The 22,456-nt window shown below is 39.9% G+C and overlaps 1 protein-coding gene across 1 annotated transcript in view; it reads left to right on the top strand.

Moving 5' to 3' along the window:
- The window catches only part of EDIL3 (EGF like repeats and discoidin domains 3), an 888,147-nt gene that overhangs the window by 519,851 nt on the left and 345,840 nt on the right, over positions 1-22,456 (top strand). The window contains exon 6 of the mRNA XM_068247922.1: positions 561-742. Within this exon, the coding sequence (XP_068104023.1) occupies positions 561-742 (182 nt within the window). The remainder of the gene's footprint in view (positions 1-560; positions 743-22,456) is intronic.

The following is a 22,456-nucleotide window of genomic DNA, read 5'->3' on the forward strand; positions in this document are numbered from 1 at the left end:
GAAGTGCCTGATTCGTCGCCGAGCCTTCACAAAGTCAACAGACAGACTTCTATGGCAACACAGAGAAGAGCGGAAGTAATGTAAGTCAATGGGTGACGCATACATTTTAAACATGTTAACAGCAAGCGTGGTATGATGCAAATACTATGGGGGACCCGAGCATCCAAGTGATGTGCTTATCCAACAGGGAGTACATCCTACGTACCTGTCCAATAGGGAGTACATCACTGGGCAAGGGGCGGCGACGGGCCGTACGGAGGGGCAGGGCTATTCATATGATCCTGTTGGGGTACTCTGCCGCAGGGCCATATGAATAAGGATTTGTGTATTGCGTTGTGATGCGAGGGAGGTGGAGCATCGTACTGCAAATGCACTGACCATGTATCAAACCGGCCTTATTGTCTTACTCCGAACTAGTGGTGTATGATGTAATTGACTAATTTTACAATGATTTTGGAAAGCAATTTGACAAGACTTTTAAGTTCATATTTAACTACAAGTATTTTTTACTTGGGCAAAATAAAACTGATTTTAACCTCATCTTGATTTAATTTTTCCAGGATGTTCTGGACCACTTGGCATGGAAGGAGGAATCATCTCCAATCAACAAATCACAGCATCTTCAACTCACAGAGCTCTTTTTGGATTACAAAAGTGGTACCCATATTTTGCTAGACTGAACAAAAAGGGACTTGTCAATGCATGGACTTCAGCAGAAAATGACAGATGGCCATGGATTCAGGTAATATATATTTTTTTAATTTTCATTTTATATATATATATATATATATATATATATATATATATATATATATATATATATATATATATATATATATATATATATTTGAACCAATTCTTTTGACAGTTCAAAGGTTCTGAAAAAAAAGCAGTACATTGAGACGGACAGTCAAAATCACCCACTCATCAATGATTTTTTTTATTTTGGTCCCATATGCATTGTGCAGAAGAGAGAGCATATTAAAATGCCTATAATGGTTGAAACCTAAAGAATGCTGTGTCAGATAACTCAAGAATGTCTATGGAATATTTTGCTAACAGTGATCATTGTGTTCATACACCACTTTCAATAGATACAACTCTGCATGCATTTCTCCCATGACAGTAAACAGTATATGTATGTTTGAAACTAGTAAGACTCTTGACTGCTTTCCGCTGGGCACGGAGATACCTGAAATGCTTGTTTGAGCATAAGGAACATAATAGGCTATACATTGTTATATATTCACTATACATACTTCTTCCCTGATGTATTACCATATATGTGTGAAGCTGGAACTTCAGTAGTATGCCTCCATGATAAACATTATGCTCCTGATTTATTAATGCTGTACTAGGCTGCAATATCCCGTATTCAGGGAAAAGTTCTACAGGTCCAAAGGGAAAAGTCTTTCATGCTTGTGTCTGTGATGACACATCAGGAGTCCACAAAGTGTTTCCCAGCCATAACTTTGGAGCTTTATTCTCCGGTGATAGCTGCAGTGACTGCCATCTAATCATTGATGATGCTTCTTAAACACAGTTTTGGTGGAGAAAATGTTTATTAAATCTCATCTGAAAGCTCAAAAAAAAGTGTTCTATTTTGTTATTTTAAAAATAGGTCCCCAACCCTTCCCCAACATCTTCTCAAGCACATAAGTCATTATGCAGGAGGCGTAGTGATTAGCACTCTCGCCTTGCAACTCTGGCTTACCAGTTCGAATCCCAGCCAGGACAACATCTGCAAGGAGTGTGTATGTTCTCCCCATGTCTGCGTGAGTAACCTTCAGGCACTGCGGTTTCCTAACACCCCCCTACCCCCCCCCCCCCAACAAAAAAAATACAGATAAGTTAATTGGCTTCCCCCTAAATTGGCCCTATACTATGTTACATACACTAGATATATGACTATGGTAGGGATTAGATAGCGAGTCCCTCTGAGGGCCAGTTAAGCACAAGACAATATACTCTGTACAGTGCTGTGGAAGATGTCGACGCTATATAAATACTAAATAATACTAAATAATAATAATGCAGGTTGGGTGCCCAGGAAAGGGAAGTCATTGTCTGTGAGGTTCTGCCCCATCCAATACCTATCACATGTTTCTTGCCATTGGGGGTATGCCTTACGATGGGGGGGGGGGGGGGTGGAAGAAAGGGGAGGTGGTACAAATAACAAGGCTGTCTTCACCTTGCAAAGCATCCTTGTCTTAGTGTTAAGGGTTTGTTGCCCAATTTTGGTTCCTGGGAGTAGAAGAGTAAATAACAATGCAGGTATTTTAGTCCTTTAAATAAAATCAAACCAGCAGTTGGGGACTTGAAAACATAACAATCCAAACTTATGAAATGCTATCAATTTGTGTTTATTCCCCTTAATAAGGGGGTGACCAAAATGCCCACGTGAAAAATGGATAAACATGGTCAGTTATAATGTCTAACCTAAAGAGTAAAAGCAAATATAAATTAAGGTGAATTGTACCCCACTAAAAAGATTTAAGGGCATGCAGGTGTTCTTTTGAGATTACGTACTCCCTGTATACTTTTCGTAAAGGTTTGATCTCTATCCCGTACACCTCCTTTAACCAGCCTAGTTGAGAACAAACTTCCCTATATGTCTCAATGGGAGAGCGATCTCAATATGAAAATAACAGAAGAGAACTGGGAAGACTGCCTTCAAACACTGGCCAAGGGCAGTCTACATAGCTCGGCAATGAATATAAAGTATGCTCCTCAATCACATTTTTATTTTTGGTTTATGCCACACCAAAATTAGGGCGTGGTGTTTTTAAATATAAGCCTCCTGTTGGCTGTTGCTACAGTTGCCCTTTTAATCTAACATCTGACCATTCTTTATAATAGTGTCCCCTAATGCTTTGAGATAAGAAACACTATAGCATAAAATAATTAAGATAAGCAGTGAGTTTGACATTAAAGGTCGTTTTGGACAGTCAGCTATTTCCTTACAAAGCCTTCAATGTATGGTTAATTGGTTAATGTGTTGATACTTGTGACTGTATCAGGCTGACATGTCAATAGAAAGCATATAAAATGCTGCTCATTTAGGCACTATATCTTTTTAGTTTGCAGACTGCTGAATTCAGAAGCTGCAGAAAGCTGTTTGTTAATAAGGTTATCTTGCATGTTAATCATTAAGCACAGTTATACATAATGTGAGGGTCATTGCTGGCTGCCTTGTATGTTGGAGTTATTTTAGTATACAAAGAATTTACCGTTAATGAGTTTTGTATGAAACACCATATGTTTGACTTCGGTAAACTCAGATTCCTTTTCTAGTATATCTATATAAATCTTTTCATGATTAAAGCTGAATCGCGAGCAACTAATAAAGACTGTGTAATACAGTTAGCGTAAGTACTGTAATTGGTCTTTCTATCATCTACCTGAAATCCACTGCAGATCTTACAGTCTTGCTCCACCATGATACTGAAAATGACAAATAAAATTACTATTTTTTTTACAAGATTACTTTATAAAATAATTCTACAGTTTTTGACCATTGTATAACCACTTCACCCCACAGGCCATTTTACCCTTACTTTAAAGAGCCATTTCACCCATCAGAGCTCCTCCCATTCATGTAGCCATAACTGTATCACTACTTTTCACACCTGAATGATCTATATCTTGGTTTTTTTTGCCACAAATTAGGGTTTTTTTGTGGACGATACTTGTTTTCAGTAATTACTTTATTTGTATGCATTGTATAGGGAAAAACAAGGAAAAAAATGAAAAACACACTATTTCTCCAATTAAATCCCCTATAGTGTTAAAATAAGGAATCCTACCATAAATAAAACCCACACATTTTATTTCCCATTTGTCCCAGCTAGCACAACATGTAATTTATGTTCTAGTACAATGTATGGTGACAGTATGTTATTTTGGAAATTAAGGTGTGTTTTTTCTGTTTTGTGTTTTGTTATTTTTTGTATCCTGTCAATATACACAAGCCCTTATTTGCTAAAATAACATCTATATGCCCTCATGACATACTATAGTTTTACTTTTTCACCACAAGATGGTGCTACAAACTCTATCCTGGGTTACCAGGAAGTGTTTAATCTCTCTCTCTTTTTTTATATATTGCTGTTACTTTTATTATTATGAATGTACATGGTTCCTGATCGGGATCATGTCCATTCATTCCAGGCTCTTTATTGGACTTTGGGAACACATGTTCCCCTTTACCAATTGCCACCATGTAAATCCCACAATGAACGAGCGGCTGGAGCGTGAGCATGTATACGCACCCACTGCAGCACAGTGGATGGGTATATGCGTCCTGATAGACTAGCTCCATCTACAACTGTATTTGTCCAAATAGGATAAAGTGGTTAAGTGCTGTCAGGTGCATCACTGCAAAAAGTTTATTTATTCTGTGTTCCAAAGTCAGAACAAATAATTCCTGGTCTCCCACAATACTCTGAGAGGAGAATTCCCCATACCTAAACAGCCGTGACATAACTGGAAGGGCAGGGTTTACATACCAATATACAGAGCAATATATACATATAGGAAGTGTTTAATCTGGAGGATTGCCCCTGAGGTCCAAGGGCCCTTGTGCGGTCACAACCTCTGTATTCTCAATTGCTATGTCACATGGTACATTTTCTGTGTTCTCTGTCAGTATAATGTTCTTCTAATGCATTATTGCAGGTCCATCAGTCAACCCAAAGTACCTAGGTGTCACTGTATCACTGTGCCATTATGAAAGTATATTATTATTATTATTTATTCAGGGAGGTTGGAGACAGGTCTGTAGTTGCTCAAAATATCTGATTCTAAGGAGGATGATTTCTTGATCAGTGGCCTGATGATTGCTTCGTAGAGGCAGGCAGGAAATTCCCTTGCTTGCAAGGAACAGTTAACTATTTTGTGAAATGCTGGCCTGAACAGATTAGCTTCATTGATATTCACAGAAAAATGTCAATGTGTTTTTTTTCTTTTGTATATAAAAATCAGAAAAACAAGAATGAATGTTCAATTTAAAAAAAAAAAATGGCAAAAATCCCAAATGTAGCTAAGGCTCAAGAATTGTAGTATTTGATGGTTTGGACAGGGCTTAGCACAAGAAGGGACATTACCTGTAAAGTCCTAGCTCCACATATGTATACATATGTATAACTAGTTGCCTACGCTGTGTCCATATTGGTAGTCTAGGTAAGTCATTTTTGTGACATGTCAGGCTCACTTTAACCACTTAAGGACCACTGGCTTAAACCCCCCTAGTGACCATCCATTTTTTACAAAATAGGCCACTGCAGCTTTAAGGTCTCACTGCAGGGTCGTACAACTCAGCACACTAGTGATTCCCCCCCTTTTCTGCCCACCAACAGAGCTCTCTGATAGTGGGCCCCCAATGTTTTAATGTTTATTTTCGTAATAAATTTAGCTTTTTTTATTATTTATGTAACTCTCCCTCCCTCCCTCTGCCAGCCTATGACAGCAATTGGCTGTCAAAGACTTCAGCCAATGAGAGCTGATTGTTCTCCTGCATCCAAGAGGGACAGCCGTGTCACACGTCTGTCCCCAGTACAGCACTGCCGTAGATCACAGCGCTGTATAGACTAAATAGATGGCAGTTTCGTCGTCTAACAGTCTCCTAGCGACAATCGCCACTGGGAGACTGATGACGGTGCAGAGTTTCGTCATCCAAGCGGAGATGCACACACATTGGCTTGCTCGATCTCCCTCAAATCTCCGCCCCAGGACTTTACGCCGACCAGTCCTGGGGCCGCGGTCGGCTAGAGGTTAAAGCGGAATTGTCAGCCATAAAATCAAATTACATTTACCCACTGCTCTGTGTTTAGTATGTAGTCTACAGCCTGACCCTGCATTGCAAGCATTCCAATATATACATAAATGTTTCTGCTGTAATAAATCTTATCTCAGTCAGCCTGGCTGTATTTGGTACATTGCTGAGGAGAGGGAAGCTTGTTATCTCCCTTCCCACATTCCTTAACCTCACTGATTGGCTGAGGGCAGTTCACTATGAAGCTGCTGAAATATGATCTATGTTCTGCTCACATATGTACAAAGCAAGCTAGATATTACAGTGTAATTTCTAGGCTAAAAATGAGTAAGGGAGGAAATGACATCAGGACTGGGTTCAGTCAGAGGCAATAAAAATGATAATTGCCCAAAATGGTTTTCTCTTTATTTACTATATAAAATTTACTGAAATCAAAATATGAACAGTACAGTTCATATGTTATGTAAGTAGAAGAAGTATTTATCTACTTATATATGTGTTTTTTTTCCTGGGATACTATGGCTGTCCCTGCTGCTTTAACATAGTAGAGGTTCTGTATCTAGTGGATCGAAAACTGTAAGTTAACCTTACTTACAGGTCATAAAAAAAAGTCTTATTAAGAAAAATGAGACCCTACGGTCATATAAAAGTTCATGAGAAATTTCTTCTGCTCTATGCTACATGAACTGCACAAAATGACTATATAAAATATACATTGCGTTTCCCAGTAAGATCGCAGCGATTCTGTGCTTTTATCTAACGCTGGTTAATATATTTCAGCATACTTCTAATGAGTGAACTACACCACTGACTATGTCTTTTATGTTCCCCATTATTTTCTCTGTTACCTGATCACAAATCAGCTGCCTATTCAGAACATGACATTTACATCAATTTCATCTGGCTTTTATCATGAAAATCCACCTGTGGCAATTTTATCTGACAAAAATTAGGTCTCATTTCTCATCACTTTTTTCCCCAGCCATCATAGACACATGTCTGGGTATTTAACTGGCAGCATAACAACTAAATCTTAGTTCATTGTCATCCCTATTTTTCTTCCTCTCTATACACCTGCAGCTTCGTGTGCTCAGAGCATTCTCGGAAATATGTCTTCCTGATTTAAGAATTTGCTGACATGCCAACCGTACATCCTGTATAACTGCGTTATGGACATTTCTTAATTGATGTTCCTTTCCGTTGTCTACCTGTACATCTTCTGAGCAGAGGTAATTTTTTACCTTATGCAGAAAACTTCGCAAGGAACAGCTGTCAAAGACAAGTCTCAGCAACCAATCAAATTCAAAGATTTAAAATGGACTTAAATTAAAGCGGACCTGAACATCAGAACCTCCTCTCTGCTCTAAAATGCACGCAACAGCATAATAAACTTTAAAGAAAAACATTTCTTTGTTACAGCTGAATCCCGCAATAAATCGACAGTGTATTTACTTCCTGATTTCATGGAAGCAGACATGTTGTTAACATCCAGTGCTTTCAAATGAGCTTATCTGCCTAATCTGCCATGGCAGTCAGCTGACACAGGAGATAGATCAAATTGCAACTCGTGATAAGACACAGATGAGGGGGAATTAGACAGAATAAAGACTCTAAATACATACAGGGTGATTACTCTGTGTTTTCCTTCTGTCCTGTGCAAGAGTTCAGGTCCACTTTAAAAACTGCATCACCAATTACCTAGACATGTGATAAATGTTAGTACTCTAATCAAAATAAAGGAATAAAAGTATTATTTTACTTGTCAGAAGTCATCATTTTTACATATACTGTCTGGTGGAGTCAGTGCGCCTCCATACGTCGGCATGTGTCAATGGCCAGCCAGCCCCTTCCTCCAGTCCTTTCCTCCTGAATATGCTTATTAGCTGTGGGAGTTTACACCTTTATAAGTGGTAGGCCCGTATGCAATTCACTTTTCCACCTGAGTTATCTCAGGTATGCATACATGCAAAAATTATACTTTTTTCCCGTTTCACCATTCCTAATTTTCACATGACAAGTGCCACTGTTGTAAAACACCTCAAAATGCAGTATTCGGCTTGTCCAGATTGAAATTATACCATACATGCCATATTGCATCACTAGTTGGACATGTAGCATATCATTATTGCCAGTCTGTGCATCTGTAGCGACTGGATGTGATTGGTATGGCACATAGTTTGTGGACCCCAATGCTGTACAGACATTGCTAGGCAACAGCATAGCGATGCATCAATACAGTTGTGGGTCCCTGGACCATTGCCAGTAACTTCTCTTTTAAAGGAAACTTTCAGTGAATGATTTCTGCTAAAGAGCAATCTTTAACTTCTAAATTGGTGCACGCACACGTGCACACGCAGGAATGATGGGGGGAGGGCACGTGCACACGCAGGAATGATGGGGGGAGGGCACGTGCACACGCAGGAATGATGGGGGGAGGGCACGTGCACACGCAGGAATGATGGGGGGGAGGGCACGTGCACACGCAGGAATGATGGGGGGAGGGCACGTGCACACGCAGGAATGATGGGGGGGAGGGAGCGTACACACGCAGCAGATGGATTAAGTGCAGGACATGACTCTCCTGAAATCTTTAGAGAGGCAAATTATGGTGTGAGAGTTACATCCAAGGACAGGAAGTGGTTAATCATAACTTTTTTTTTACAATGCAACGAAAGGCAGTGGCCCCATTAAGCAGTTCACCGTGCATTTATGAGGGATGGTCGGAAATGCCAATTTCCGATTCCGTGGTAAATCCGCATTCCGCCATTGCCAAATATCGATTCCGCTTTCCGCTACCAATTTCCGCATTCCGATGCGGAATTTCCGCCGGAAATCGCGGAAATTCCGCCCGACTTTAACATCGATTTTCTCAAAAACTATAAGGTCTTTTTGAAAACTTTTTTTTGCATCTTGTTCAGGAGATTCTGTTTAACAAATCCTGAAAATTTGGTGTTTCTAGGACTTACGGGGGCTTTGCTATTAACCACTAAAGTCGACGGATTTTTACTATAATGTAAATGCAGAAAATGGACAGATGCAGATTTTCTGCATTTTACAGTACAGTAAAAATCCGCCGACTTTAGCAGTTAATAGCAAAGCCCCCGTAAGTCCTAGAAACGCCAAATTTTCAGGGTTTATTAAACAGAATCTCCTGAACAAGATGCAAAAAAAGTTTTTAAAAAGACCTTATAGTTTTTGAGAAAATCGATGTTAAAGTCGGGCGGAATTTCCGCGATATCCGCCTAATGCATTTAGATTACCGATTTCCGCATTCCGATGCGGAAATACAATTTCCGATCGGAATTTCGGAAATTGCATTTCCGCGGAATCCGAATGAGCATCCCTAGCATTTATATAGTTTTTCTTTTTTGCTTGTATTTATGATACGCTAATATGAGAGTTATTGTTAGAACTGAAATAATTTTAGCAGACAGTGTTGATGGATACAATGGAAAATATACCTCTGCTAATCTTAGCAAGCCAGCAATAAACAGTTACACTCAGCTCAACTTCTTGGCTCCTGCTTATCTTCTTTGCTTGACTATGTACTACTACTTCTTTTACTAGGACTCTGTAAAATAAATGGGCCATAGCACACTTGTTATCAGGAATTCTAGATGTGTGTTTGGCTTTTAGGGACATACAAGAATGGTTTGCATGTTTAGTAGTGATGCAACCTGGAAGATCTTTCTTGATCACATAAAGCTGAATAATTGCAAATATCTTCTACTTTAAAGAAAAACAAAAGTTTGCTTTTAATAATAATCCAACATGCATACAGACTGTTTCGGATTGTTTGCTCCTCATCAGTGCATGGCATGGATTAATTTGGCTCTATGGATTAGAGGGTTGTAACACCGAGAGGTACAGACTAACGAGTAAGCTCATGGTGACCCAGAACTCATTGGAGTGTGTGAGGGGCTACAATGGTCCTAAAAGCCCCCTTACTAAACTGCTAAGAAGAACAAAAGTTTGCTTTCTTAAAACAGAAAGAATTCGCAATAATTCAGGTTGGAGGGAGCTTGAAATGTCTCCCAGAGCAACACTGCTGAATATATGCAAATTAACCATTGTTACCCTTAGAAGCTAAACACACCTCCAGAACCGCTGGAATGCAATGATGTGTCAGCTTGTTAATTTGTACAGAGCCATAATAATCCAACATGCATACAGACTGTTTTGGATTGTTTGATTCTCATCAGTGCATGGCATGGATTAATTTGGCTCTATCGATTAGGGCTTGTAACACCGAGAGGTACAGACTAACCAGCAAGCTCATGGTGACCCAGAACTCATTGGAGTGTGTGAGGGGCTACAATGGTCCTAAAAGCCCCCTTACTAAAATGCTAAGAAAAGCAAAAGTTTGCTTTCTTAAAACAGAAAGAATTTGTGATAATTCAGGTTGGAGTGAGCTTGAGATGTCTCCCACAATGCATCACTGCTGAATATATGCAAATTAACCATTGTTAAAGGATACCACAACTGACATGTGGCATAATGAGATAGACATGGGTATGTACAGTGCCTAGCACACAAATAACTATGCTATGTTCCTTTTTTTCTTTCTCTGCCTGAAAGAGGTAAATATCAGGTATGTAAGTGGCTGACTCAGTCCTGACTCAGACAGGAAGTGACTACAGTGTGACCCTCACTGATAAGAATTTTCCCCTTTTTTATCTCTTTCTTGCTCTCAGGAGCCATTTTCTTCTAGGAAAGTGTTTCATAGTTGGAATTTCTTATCAGTGAAGGTCACACTGTAGTCCCTTCCTGTCTGAGTCAGGACTGAGTAAGCCACTTACATACCTGATATTTACCTCTTTCAGGCAGAGAAAGAAAAAAAGGAACACAGCATAGTTATTTGTGTGCTAGGCACTGTACATACCCATGTCTATCTCATTATGCCACATGTCAGTTGTGGTATCCTTTAACCTTAGAAGCTAAACACACCCCCAGAACCGCTGGAATGCAATGATATGTCAGCATGTTAATTTGTACAGAGCCATAATAATCCAACATGCATACAGACTGTTTCGGATTGTTTGATCCTCATCAGAGAAACCGTAACCAAGAATTGAACTTCATCCCAATCAGTAGCTGATACCTTCTTTCCCATGAAAAAATCTGTTTCTTTTAGTATTTGAAAAAAAAATCGGTTCCTTTTCACAAACAGATCATCAGGGGGCTCTGTGTGGCTAATATTGTGATTAAACCCCTCCCACAGTGTGATGTCAGGGCCATGGTTCTGACATCATACTGTGGGAGCCTTGTTGCATTGTAACAAATAACAGCTGTTTACAGTTGTTTCCAACTGCCAAAAAAGCAAGCAGCATCTCCTTCCACTGACATCACCCGCCAGCAGTTAATGTCACCATGTGATAAATGTCAGGATGTAAATCAGGGAGAGGAAAGATTTTACAATGGGCAAACACTGACTAAATAATTTAAACATAATTATTGTAAAATGAAGCACTTATTTTACTACATTATTTTTACTGGAGTTCCTCTTTAAGAACTAACTGGTTTCTTTGAAACACACTGTCAGCTTCCACAGCATAGATTTCTGGCCACTGATCAGACTGGTTATCAGGCTGGGTCCATGCGCATGGAAGGCAAAATAATGAGATGAGTTTGCCATATGGGTATTTAGTAAAGCATTTCAGTGTATGTAGTTTTTGTTAGATTTTGTTTTATTAACAAGAAAAAACAAAATAAAAATAAAAATGAAAGCAAGTTGGTTACGGGTTTAACGTCCCAAAGCGTGAAAACAGAAATTGCAATGCAAGGAGGACCTTGATCCTCTAAGATAAGTGCATTGCCTTGTACACTATGCAAGGTCCCTGAGCCAAAACAGACTTTGAGGAAAATAATCCATATTTTCTTCTGCACGGTGTAATATTTCAACGTTTATGGAAAACACGTAATGAACATGATGTATATCACAATTAAGGCTTCTAGCAGCTCATTAATATTACTTATTAACAACATGATGAGAAACTGCAAGGGTCATTTCTATAGATCTCCCAGCATCCCACTTACCCTTTTTAAAAAAAAATTCAATATTTTTTCCAATCCTCTGCGCAATATTTATCTGATGTCAGCTAATAATTGCTATTCTTTTTTTCTTTCAGTTTTAAACAAATTATTGCATGTTGTCATTATTTACTACGCAAAGCCTAGCAGGTGAAAGCGTTCTTGTACATACAGTTGTCAAGAGATTAGCAATTGTTAAAAAGTGTCAAAAGGGGGGATGGTTGCCATGGAAACAGCAGAGTTTAAACTCGATGAAAGACTTAACATATTGCATGCAACTCCCATTAGTTAATGGCTAGCTTGAAAAGAAAGCTGAAGTAATTCTGAGGGGAATAAACAAATATAAAAATTAAATGCCATGGTAAAACTTAAAGTCCAGCTATAGGCAAATAAAAACAAATACAGCAGCTAATCCGGTTACATGTTCATTAAAAAAAAAAAAAAAAGAAGAAGAAGAAACACGTTAAATGGATTTTTATACACCGCTAGTATAAGTAGCTAAATCCTTTTTGCATTAGCCATGTAATCCCCTGTGTGGCAGCACTCCGACTGGGAGAGGAAGGAGCAGTACTGAGCTGCCAGTCTTACAGGAAGCTTGCTTACAGGAGGAGGCTGACCTCATTAGTGACTTGCTGCTCTTAAAGTGAAACCCTGCCCTTGTTGAGCAGTAAGCAGCCTCTTCAGTTTAGCCCTATAGATTGTTAGGATTAACTGCAGATACTCTTTTAAACTGTCTAACTTGTACTTTTCAATTTAAATTTTTGCCTGCTCCACATTGATTGTAGACTTTGACAAGACTTGGAAGCTCAGAGCTTCCTGCCAGTCACTGTTTGTGTGAAAAATAAGCAAAAACTGCTCCAGCTCTGCCTGTCTTATAACTCAGCCAGGAAGAGGAAAGTACCAGGCTCTCTGTAGTACACTGAACTGTACTGTACTATAGTGTAAAGATTACAGACCAGGGTTAGTGTGGCTCTGTAAATTGTATAAGCTATAGTCTTGCTATACACCAGCGCTTATGGAGCTTCAGGTGCATAAAGAGAAAATTTGCATATTCAGTAGTGGTGCATTGTGGGTGACCACGGTTGCTCATTTAAAGCTGAATTATCGCAAATACCTTCTGTTTTAGGAAGGCAAACTACACTGATCATTGCTTTTTAGTTTGTGTGTGTGAGTGTGTGTGTGAGGGGGTTGGTCTCTTTTAGTCCCCTATACGTTCATGGTGGTTTTTGGGTCACCCTAAGCTGCTTGGCTGTTCTGTCACACTAGGAAAGTAATGCAAGGGCTTACTGTAGTTTTGGAATGAAAAGGGGCATTTTAATGACACCAGAGTCCTTATTCAACTGAAAATCAAGATGTCAATCACAAATGATTTATAATTTACATTTTTCTAAATCTTAACACATTTTTCCAATTTTTATTTTTGTGTCGTTGCAATTTTCTAATGTGTTTCCTTAAAAAATAGATACATTGAAAAACAACAAGAACATCACATGGCACCTCATTTGGTATACAAACGTTTGTACATTCTCATGACCTAACCCAAATGCAATCGCTGAAATTAAAACGTAACAAGGACATAAGTTTGCATTTGGGTAAAAATCTAATTTTATAGCGGGGCTGGCAGTGGAAACAGTGTACTGTTATTTGTTTTATTTTGGCAACTCTTACGTGATCGATTACAGGTAAATGGTTGTGTGTTCTGATAATGGCACAAGCAGCGGAAAAAGGCCCTAAATTGCCAAAACAGTAGTGCAGTAGCAATTCATGTTTCTAAAGAAATTTTTGCAAGACTGGACTTTCAAAACAGCTCAACTAGCAATTTAGGCTTGTCCTAGACCTGCCTGTATTTTTCCACTCTGATATTCTGTATGGCCAGGATTTCTAGAGCTGTGTGAATAGAATTGACTGGACAGAATTAAACCACTCATTGCAAAGGGGAAGGGAGGGCAAAGCACCTAAATCCTAACAAACAAGTACTATTAAAAAGAATGTCACCTGGGCCACCTCAAAGTCACATTGAAAACTGGAAAGTGGGTGGGAGAGGGCGGGACAAACAGGATGTGAGACAAGTATGTTAATTTTTAAATAAAATGAGAAACAAGAATTATAACATTTTTGTACAGCTGATATAGGCTGTATAGGCTATATCACAGCTGTACATTTTGTGCTATTCAGGTTTCAGGCTTGCAAACTCACTACGACCACTTTTCTGAGCACTATGAGATTTAAAAAGCTCTTCCTAATGTAATGCTATGGGTGCGATCTAATTTGAGTGATGTGACTATAAAAATCCCCCATAGCATTGCATTAGCGAGAGCTTTTCAAAATCACTAGCACTAAGGCTGCTAGTGGGTTTGAGCCCTAAGTGCCAAGATGTCATTTGTTCTATTATATTTTGAAGTCATGAGAACATTTTTATCCTTTTTTTTTTTTTTTTTATTTGTTTGTGGCAGACATTGTAGCAGAGGCCAGTGAGATTTTGGCATGGCATTTTTTCTTTTTTTTTTTTTAAGGAGTAACACTTCATTCTGGTCAGGTGACAGTCAGATAGGTTTCTGCTGTTATGCTACAATCACCACACAACATATAGGGCCCTGGCAGACAGTGAGGCTTTACACAGGGCAGAATTGAATATAGATGACAGTACAGGAGGAGTGCTTGTCTCGCAGGTGACAGATAGATTGTCAGGTGACAGAACGATAGCAAGACATAAAACAGCCCTTAACAGCACTATTGGGTGAAATACTTTAGCATTTGGAGCACTGCAGTGCACATCTGTCTTCAACAGCTCAAGTGCTCTGGGCAGTGGACACGCAGCGCAACAATATATCAAGAAAAAACAGCCCTTAAAAGGGCTTTTGGGTGAGGTAATGGTGCACTAGCAGCGCTGTACACCTGTCTCCTACAACAGCTCAAGTGCTGTGGACACACAGAACAGCAATATAACGATAGCAAGAATAAAAACAGCCATTACAAGGGCTATTGGGTGATCAGGATGGTGACTAGTACTGTGGCAGCAGCAAGACACTGGACTGAATACAGCACACAGGCCTAACTAATAATATCCCTGTCAGCACAGCACAGCTCTTTCCCTACACTGCTTCACACAGCACGCAGGCCGACTGTAAAATGGCTGCTATGCTGGCATATTTTATAGCTGGTGTGTGGTCCAAGAGGGAGGGATAGCTGAATGGCTGCCATGTGTCAGCAGACTCTGGGGTGAGGGGTCAATTTTTGGCTCCATGATAATGTATGGGGGGGGGGGGGGGGTAGGTGGGACTCACCATGTGTTTGCCATCGAGCGAACAGCTGTTATTCGCCAGGAACTGTCCACCGGCGAACAGTTCGACCATCTCTATTCATATACAACTGTCATGATTTCACCTTCCAGACAAGCTCAGTTTAAATTTATTACCAGCTTTATAGATTTGCAGCTGCAGACTGTAATGAAAATGTTTTTTTTTTTTTTTAACATGAAAGAACAAAGTGGTTTGTGTAACATTGACATTTGTTAAATTAATTTTTAGAAGAAATGGATTTGACCTTTGATCAGATTTATATCTTTACTGACGACAGTTTCTGAAAATGCTTTGGGTTTTCTAACTGTTGGTGTGTTCTATTTCCTGTTGGCAGTTTTTATTGTGGAAACATGTAGGAATTGAAAGAAAGAAGGGAGATTTGTGAGAAGGAAAGACAAGTAATAAAGACTTGCTGGTGGGATTAAAAATGTTTAAATACCTAAAGGGTTGTATCATGTCATCCTTCACTTCCTAGGCATGGTATGAATTGCTACCAGGGTAGAGATGTGTAATTTACATCCAAACCCATAATTTACATCAGTGCCAGATGACAAGGAGCACCTTATAACCCCCCCCCCCCCCTTTCCCCAAACCCCTCTCTGCTTCAGTCAACTGAAGTATCAGTAAGGTTTGCAAGCACTAAATTAGCCTACAGCACTTTACTTATGAGGACAGGAGGCAAAATGTGAGTACTTGTTGGTATGCTCTGTTATCCTCATTTTAGGTAGACTTTAGAGTGAGACGAGGGGTAGTTTTATACATAAAAAAAATTCCTCCAGCCCCCTACATGCAGATCGCTCCCTCACCACGGTCTAAAGCATCCTAGATCCTCCGGTAGCAGGAAGGGCATTCTGCTCATGCTCTGCATCGACAGGAGTGTTCTGCGTCTGCACAGGCGCAGAACGCTCCCAGCCGTAGGAGCAAGAACGGGAGCGCACTTGGCCGCAATGTGTCTTCGCTGACTGGCTGTGGATAACGTGACTGTTATGGGAGGATCTAGGAGGCTTTAAGGTGGCCACTAACGATCTAATTTCTAGCTAAAAATCATTTGAGTGATCAGAAATTCTGATCGGGTTGGTTGTAAATAATCTCCGTTGTTGGGCAAAATCGATTACGAACAATTATAAAAATAGTCGTCTGATTGGATTTTCATCAAACCAAAATTTGGATTTTCTTGTTGGTTGTGATAGATAGGAAGCAGAGATTGGTTCATTGATGGTGTAGTGAACATTTTTCTTCTGATCAGAAGTTGGATCGTTAGTGGCTACCTTTAGACCGTGGCAAGGAAGCAGAGATGAATGAAATCTTTTCCCTCATCTCAGGAACACTTTAAAAAACAAATTTCATGTTCAACTCATCGAATGGACAACTATTGTGATAGATTGCAAAATTTAAAATATATACTTATAAAGTGTACATTCAAAATTACAGCTCTGACTGCTAGAGTAGTCTACCTCCTCATGGGGGATTCTCAGGGTTTTCTTTGTTTGTGAAAAACACTTACTAAACAGCAGCTGTTCAGTCCAGTAGAGGGCTGCCAGCATCTTTGTATAGATGCTTTCCTGAGAGTGCTTTTTGTAAAGACTAAAGGTCTTTTCACACTTAACTCTTTTGCATCATGTTGCATCGCACAAATATGTTGCATCCCGATGTAGAAGCATCAGTAGTCCTATAGGGCATATCACATTGATCGTGGTGTGGTGTATTCTGTTGGGATAGCACAAGGGATACGCTTGACCTATGCGCATTTACAGTGTCAGTGAAGCATACTTTTATTGTACTGTATGCTTCACCGTATGGGTACACCGCACCATTGCTGTGCAGTGCAAGAACTGTGATGTGTGATTGAAGAACAATCAAACCACAATGTAATAAGTAAAGTATGAGTCGGGCCTTAAAGAGAAACCATGACCAATGATTGAATTTCATCCCAGTCAGGAGCTGATTCCCCCTTTTCCCACAAGAAATCTGTTCCTTTTCACAAACAGATCATCAGGGGGCTCTGTATGGCTGATATTGAGGTGAAACCTCTCCCACAGTGTGATGTCAGGTCCATGGTGCTGACATCACACTATGGGAGCCTTGTTGCATTGTGGGAAATAACAGCTGTTTCCAACTGCCAAAAAAAGCAAGCAACATCTCCTTCCACTGACATCACCTGCCAGCAGTAAAAATGTCACCATGTGATAAATGTCAGAATGTAAATCAGGGTGAGGAGAGATGTTACAATGGGCAAACACTGACTAAATCATTTATACATAATTATTGTAAAAATGAAGCACTTTTTTATTACGTTACTTTCACTGGAGTTCCTCTTTAAGGTAATAATGAGAAACCCCCATGATATATATATATATATATATATATATACATTGTGGTTTCTGATTATTCCATTACTAGAAAGTAGAAAAGACCTAAACCCAGCTTTATACATAGCATAAATGATGTTACCTTAAAAGCAATATAGTATGCCAGCATAGGACACTAGTTATATTTTGCAGAAAATGCAGCCATTGTGAACTGTCAGTTTTGATTTGGTGTAAAGTCATAGCAATGAGTGTCAGAATAGGCTGAAATCCTTAGCACAGATTCATCTATTTTATTATTGCTCTGGGGCAGAATGGTTAATAGCAATGAAATCTCATATTGTTCAACACTCCAGGTTTTAGTTAAGTTTTTTTTTTCCATTTATCATATTACATGCATGTGAATGAATCATGCTTTGAGGTTATCTTGTCAGTCGATCCCCCTGGAAGAATGTCATGAAGCTCATATTTGGTTGAACCCTATTTGCTGGGCTTCATCTTACTATACGTCTACATGTGATGTACAATTTAAAATAAAAAAAAATGCTAAAGAGATGTTGTTCTTTGTAGGGATGGACGGCTCCATTTCTGAAATGTCCATTCACTTCTGCTACCCAGGCAAATAAATGTAGATATAATTATAGGACATTTTCTGACTTTCAATGTGTTACAAATACCAAACAAGCTTAAAGGGGCACTATGCTAAAAATTGTAAAATTTAAAATATGTGCAAACATAGACAATAAGAAGTACATTTTTTCCAGAGTAAAATGAGCCATAAATTACTTTTCTCCTATGTTGCTGTCACTTACAGGAGGTAGTAGACATTTGACAGAAGCGACAGTTTTTGAGCTAGTCCATCTCTTCATAGGGGATTCTCAGCAAGGCTTTTATTCTTTATAAAGATATTCCCTAAAAAGGATTTAAACAATGATGCTGGCCAGCTTTCCTGCTCGCTACACAGTTTTTTGGCAGTTGGACAGAGCAACTGCCATTCACTAAGTGCTTTTGAAAATAAATAAATCCTTGAGAATCCCCCATGAAGAGACGGACTAGTCCAAAACCTGTCACTTCTGTAAGATATCTACTACCTACTGTAAGTGGCAGCAACATAGGAGAAAATAAATTTATGGCTCATTTTACTCTGGAAAAACATACTACTTTTTTGTATATGTTTGCACATATTTTATATTTTACATTTTTTTGCCATAGAGCCCCTTTAATATGGGATCAGCTCAGCTAAAAATGGTTAAAACCCACTTTGAAATCATGTGTTTTTAATTCATAATGGGCTTGATTCATTAAGCTGCATTGCTAAAGCATCACAGCTTAATGTGAAGGAGCGGCCTCTATGCATGCATTACATAGGAGGAGCATGCCTTCCTCTAGTTATGCGAGCTACTTCCATAGCAACATGCGTAACTTTAACTGCAGGCAGTCCTGTGAAGTATCGCTACCGTGATACTTCACTCGCAGCTGTAACTGTGTTCATTTATATAGTTACAACAGGACTGCCTGCCGTTAAAGTTAGGTGTGTTGCTACGGAAGCAGCTCGCGTAACTAAGGGAAGCCATGTTCCTTACTTAGCAAGCGTGCATAGCGCGCACTCCTGCACATTAAGCTGCGCTGCTTTAGCAGCGCAGCTTAATGAATCAAGTCCTTTGTGTGGAAAATTTAATTATTCAAGACTTTGACTAGTCCACACCAAAATCTTTCTATTTTTTTAAGGCATTTAACCACTTGAGGACCCACCCTTTACCCCCCCTTAAGGACCAGCGCTGTGTTGAGTGATCTGTGCTGGGTGGGCTCTGCAGCCCCCAGCACAGATCATGTAGCAGGCAGAGAGATCAGATCACCCCCCTTTTTTCCCCACTAGGGGGATGATGTGCTGGGGGGGTCCGATCTCTCCTGCCTGCATGTGGCTGGCGGGGGGGCACCTCAAAGCCCCCCTCCGCGGCGCAATTCCCCCCTCCCTCTCCTACCTGCTCCCCCCGGAGATCAGGGCTGCACAGGACGCTATCCGTCCTGTGCAGCCAGTGACAGGACGTCCCCTGTCACATGGCGGCGATCCCCGGCCGCTGATTGGCCGGGGATCGCCGATCTGCCTTACGGCGCTGCTGCGCAGCAGCGCCGTACAATGTAAACAAAGCGGATTATTTCCGCTTGTGTTTACATTTAGCCTGCGAGCCGCCATCGGCGGCCCGCAGGCTATTCACGGAGCCCCCCGCCGTGAATTGACAGGAAGCAGCCGCTCGCGCGAGCGGCTGCTTCCTGATTAATCAGCCTGCAGCTGGCGACGCAATACTGCGTCGCTGGTCCTGCAGCTGCCACTTTGCCGACGCGCGGTATGAGTGCGCGGTCGGCAAGTGGTTAAAGATGCACATTAAAGATGGTCAGAAATTCTCATTTCTGATTCCGTGGAAACTCTGATTCCCGTAAATGCCAATTTCTGTTTATCTGATATTCGTTTTTCCAATCTTCCAAATTTTGAGCAGTGTTTTACTAGCCATTTTTTGCATCAGATAATGCAAATAATAAAGAAAAAAAAATTGGAATAACGGAAATTGAAAAATCGAAAAGTCTTGTGATTGGTCTAAAATTACCGCGGTGATCCGATTTTTGCAGAAAAATTATGCATTCTATGATTGGTCCAATGCTCCGAGTTCTGTGATTGGGCTAAAATTACCAAGTTGCGGTTGTTATAAACTGTTCTTATCACCTTGCTTCGACACCATCGTCTCACAGACTGTGAGATCACTTGACTCTCCACACAGCAAACAGGAGATAGACTTTCTCAGGCTTCTTCAATGTTTACGTTATTTATTCAAGTCACAGAAAGACAGATAGATACAGTCATCATATCCTAGCTATGCCAATCTTCATGTTGCGTTACAAGCTCGTGATGAGACTCCCTGCTGAAGTCTATCAGGTACCTTCTTCCTGACTACGTTACACTAAACTACCTATGTACAGCATACATTATATCAGATTACAGAAAGGAAGAACATGCTTAGAAGTCGTCCCAGTCAGCCTTGCTAGCTAGTGCGGAAGGAAGAAGCAGAAGTGAGCTCTCGTAGCTCCCTCAGCCTTTTATACCGACTAGGAAAGAGTTAAATATGACATCATCTTCGCCACCCCCTAGACCAGATTATTGGTGGACCCACTCGTGGTGTCATCATACACACCTACTTGATTAATAATCAATGAGGCATTTGACCCATATGCAGGAACGTGGATGTTTAGTAAATATGGCCAATGTTTTATGTTCCTGTGGTGTAGTGTTAAGGTCAGAGTAGTCCAATGGCCTTCTTTTAGGAACATGTTCTCAGTATCTGCGTGTATCCTCTGCTACACGCAGACCCTGAGATGCCTTTGCCTGCATCACAAAACCTCTATTTATTTTAAAGGCATACACTGCGGACAAGCCTTTTACATAAAACTCAGGCCAAATAACTGAGGCCTACTTAAATTATAACAGCGGTAAATCAGATATCCACGGAATTCCAATTTCTGTTTTCCGATTTCCAAATTCCAATCGGAAATGTCGATTTCTGATCTGAAATGCGAAAATTTTAATTCCGCGGAATCCGACTGAGCATCCCTAGTGCACTTCCTGTAATGCTTTGGGTTATGGTGCGCCTCCATTTACCAGTTGCATTTTACTGTCTGAGTGTACGATTAGTAACTTCTGGTAGGGTGCTGAATTCAGGCCTCCCTCAATTATTGCAAGTTTTCCAGACCCTTAAGTAGCTTACTATTCCGACACCACCGTGAAAACCACCACTATATTTGATGAGGGGCTTGAATTTTCTATGATCGTTGAGAGTAATTTTGCTAGAACTGGGAATTCTGGGAAGATGTGCAAGTTTTTTATGTTTTCCCTGTATAATGGGGGTGGCCTAAAGCTTCAAAGGTTGTTGTGGAACTCTTTCCCAGCTGATGCATTTCAAAAACTTTTTTTTTCTCAGGTCTTCCTTAATTTCTTTTGAGGCATGGTGTGCTGTTTCAGGAAATGTTATAGGCAAGTTCACATAGCAGTAACAGTTCTATTTAGATGATTATTATATTCAATAGCAGCAATCAAGCAACAGTGTGTAGTCTACTTTCACCCATGTTGTGCTTGATCAGTCTTTGTTATAAGTCATGCGGACAGGCAACAGGAAATAAATCTCACTATCCTCACATTGATTTCTATACATTTTATTTTTATTTTTTTTTTTTTTATTTTATATTTTTGGTGGGAGGGGCAAAAGTTGTTAACCAAAAGGAGGTAAAATAACCTATATTATGTAAAACTTTACTACTATAAATGTTACTGCTATCGCTAACTAAGAGTAGAGCTCAAGGATGTAAGAAATACACATCCTTCACTGGGTCAGTTTAATATACATTACTTTGTTGTAGTGGTGCTGCCATTTATTTTATATGCTATTGATCCATGTATCTTATGCCAGGATATTTAGGCCTTGTATTTCGGCAGATACAATCACTAGTTTGTGTTCTAGCACTGCAGGGGAAGGACTGTTCGAGCATCTGGACTGCCTTACTTATCTCACCTGAATGCTTATTACTGGCTTCTTGCTTCTGGGGTCATATGTGGTAACCTCTGACCTCAATGCAGGTGCATGCTACTGTAAATGTACAATGAACTCACTAATACATGGCCATTGGGAAAAGATGAGGGCTACCTGGCTTTTTAGACACACCAGCCCTTCTTTTTTGACCAGTATACAATGGGACAAGGTAACATGAGGTGAGTATTGGTTGGAATCATGTCACTTGGTTGGGAGGAAAGTGAGCCAGAGAGGCATAGTTAAATTGGATACTTCAGTGAAAGCAGCACTGCATGAATGGGGGCAGACTATAGTGATGATTTTCATAATTGTAATTGGAATAGCAAATCTAATTGTGGGAAATTACGCAAAATTTTGCTAATTACAACTATATGCATAATTTTCATAACTGTGATTATTTTTGTGATAGCTAATTTGGAATTCCGCACAGTTTTTCCATCATTACTAAAAACTACAATAAACGTTCACATAATT

The sequence above is a fragment of the Hyperolius riggenbachi genome, chromosome 1, assembly GCF_040937935.1.
Source record: "Hyperolius riggenbachi isolate aHypRig1 chromosome 1, aHypRig1.pri, whole genome shotgun sequence".
NCBI classification, from domain to species: domain Eukaryota; kingdom Metazoa; phylum Chordata; class Amphibia; order Anura; family Hyperoliidae; genus Hyperolius; species Hyperolius riggenbachi.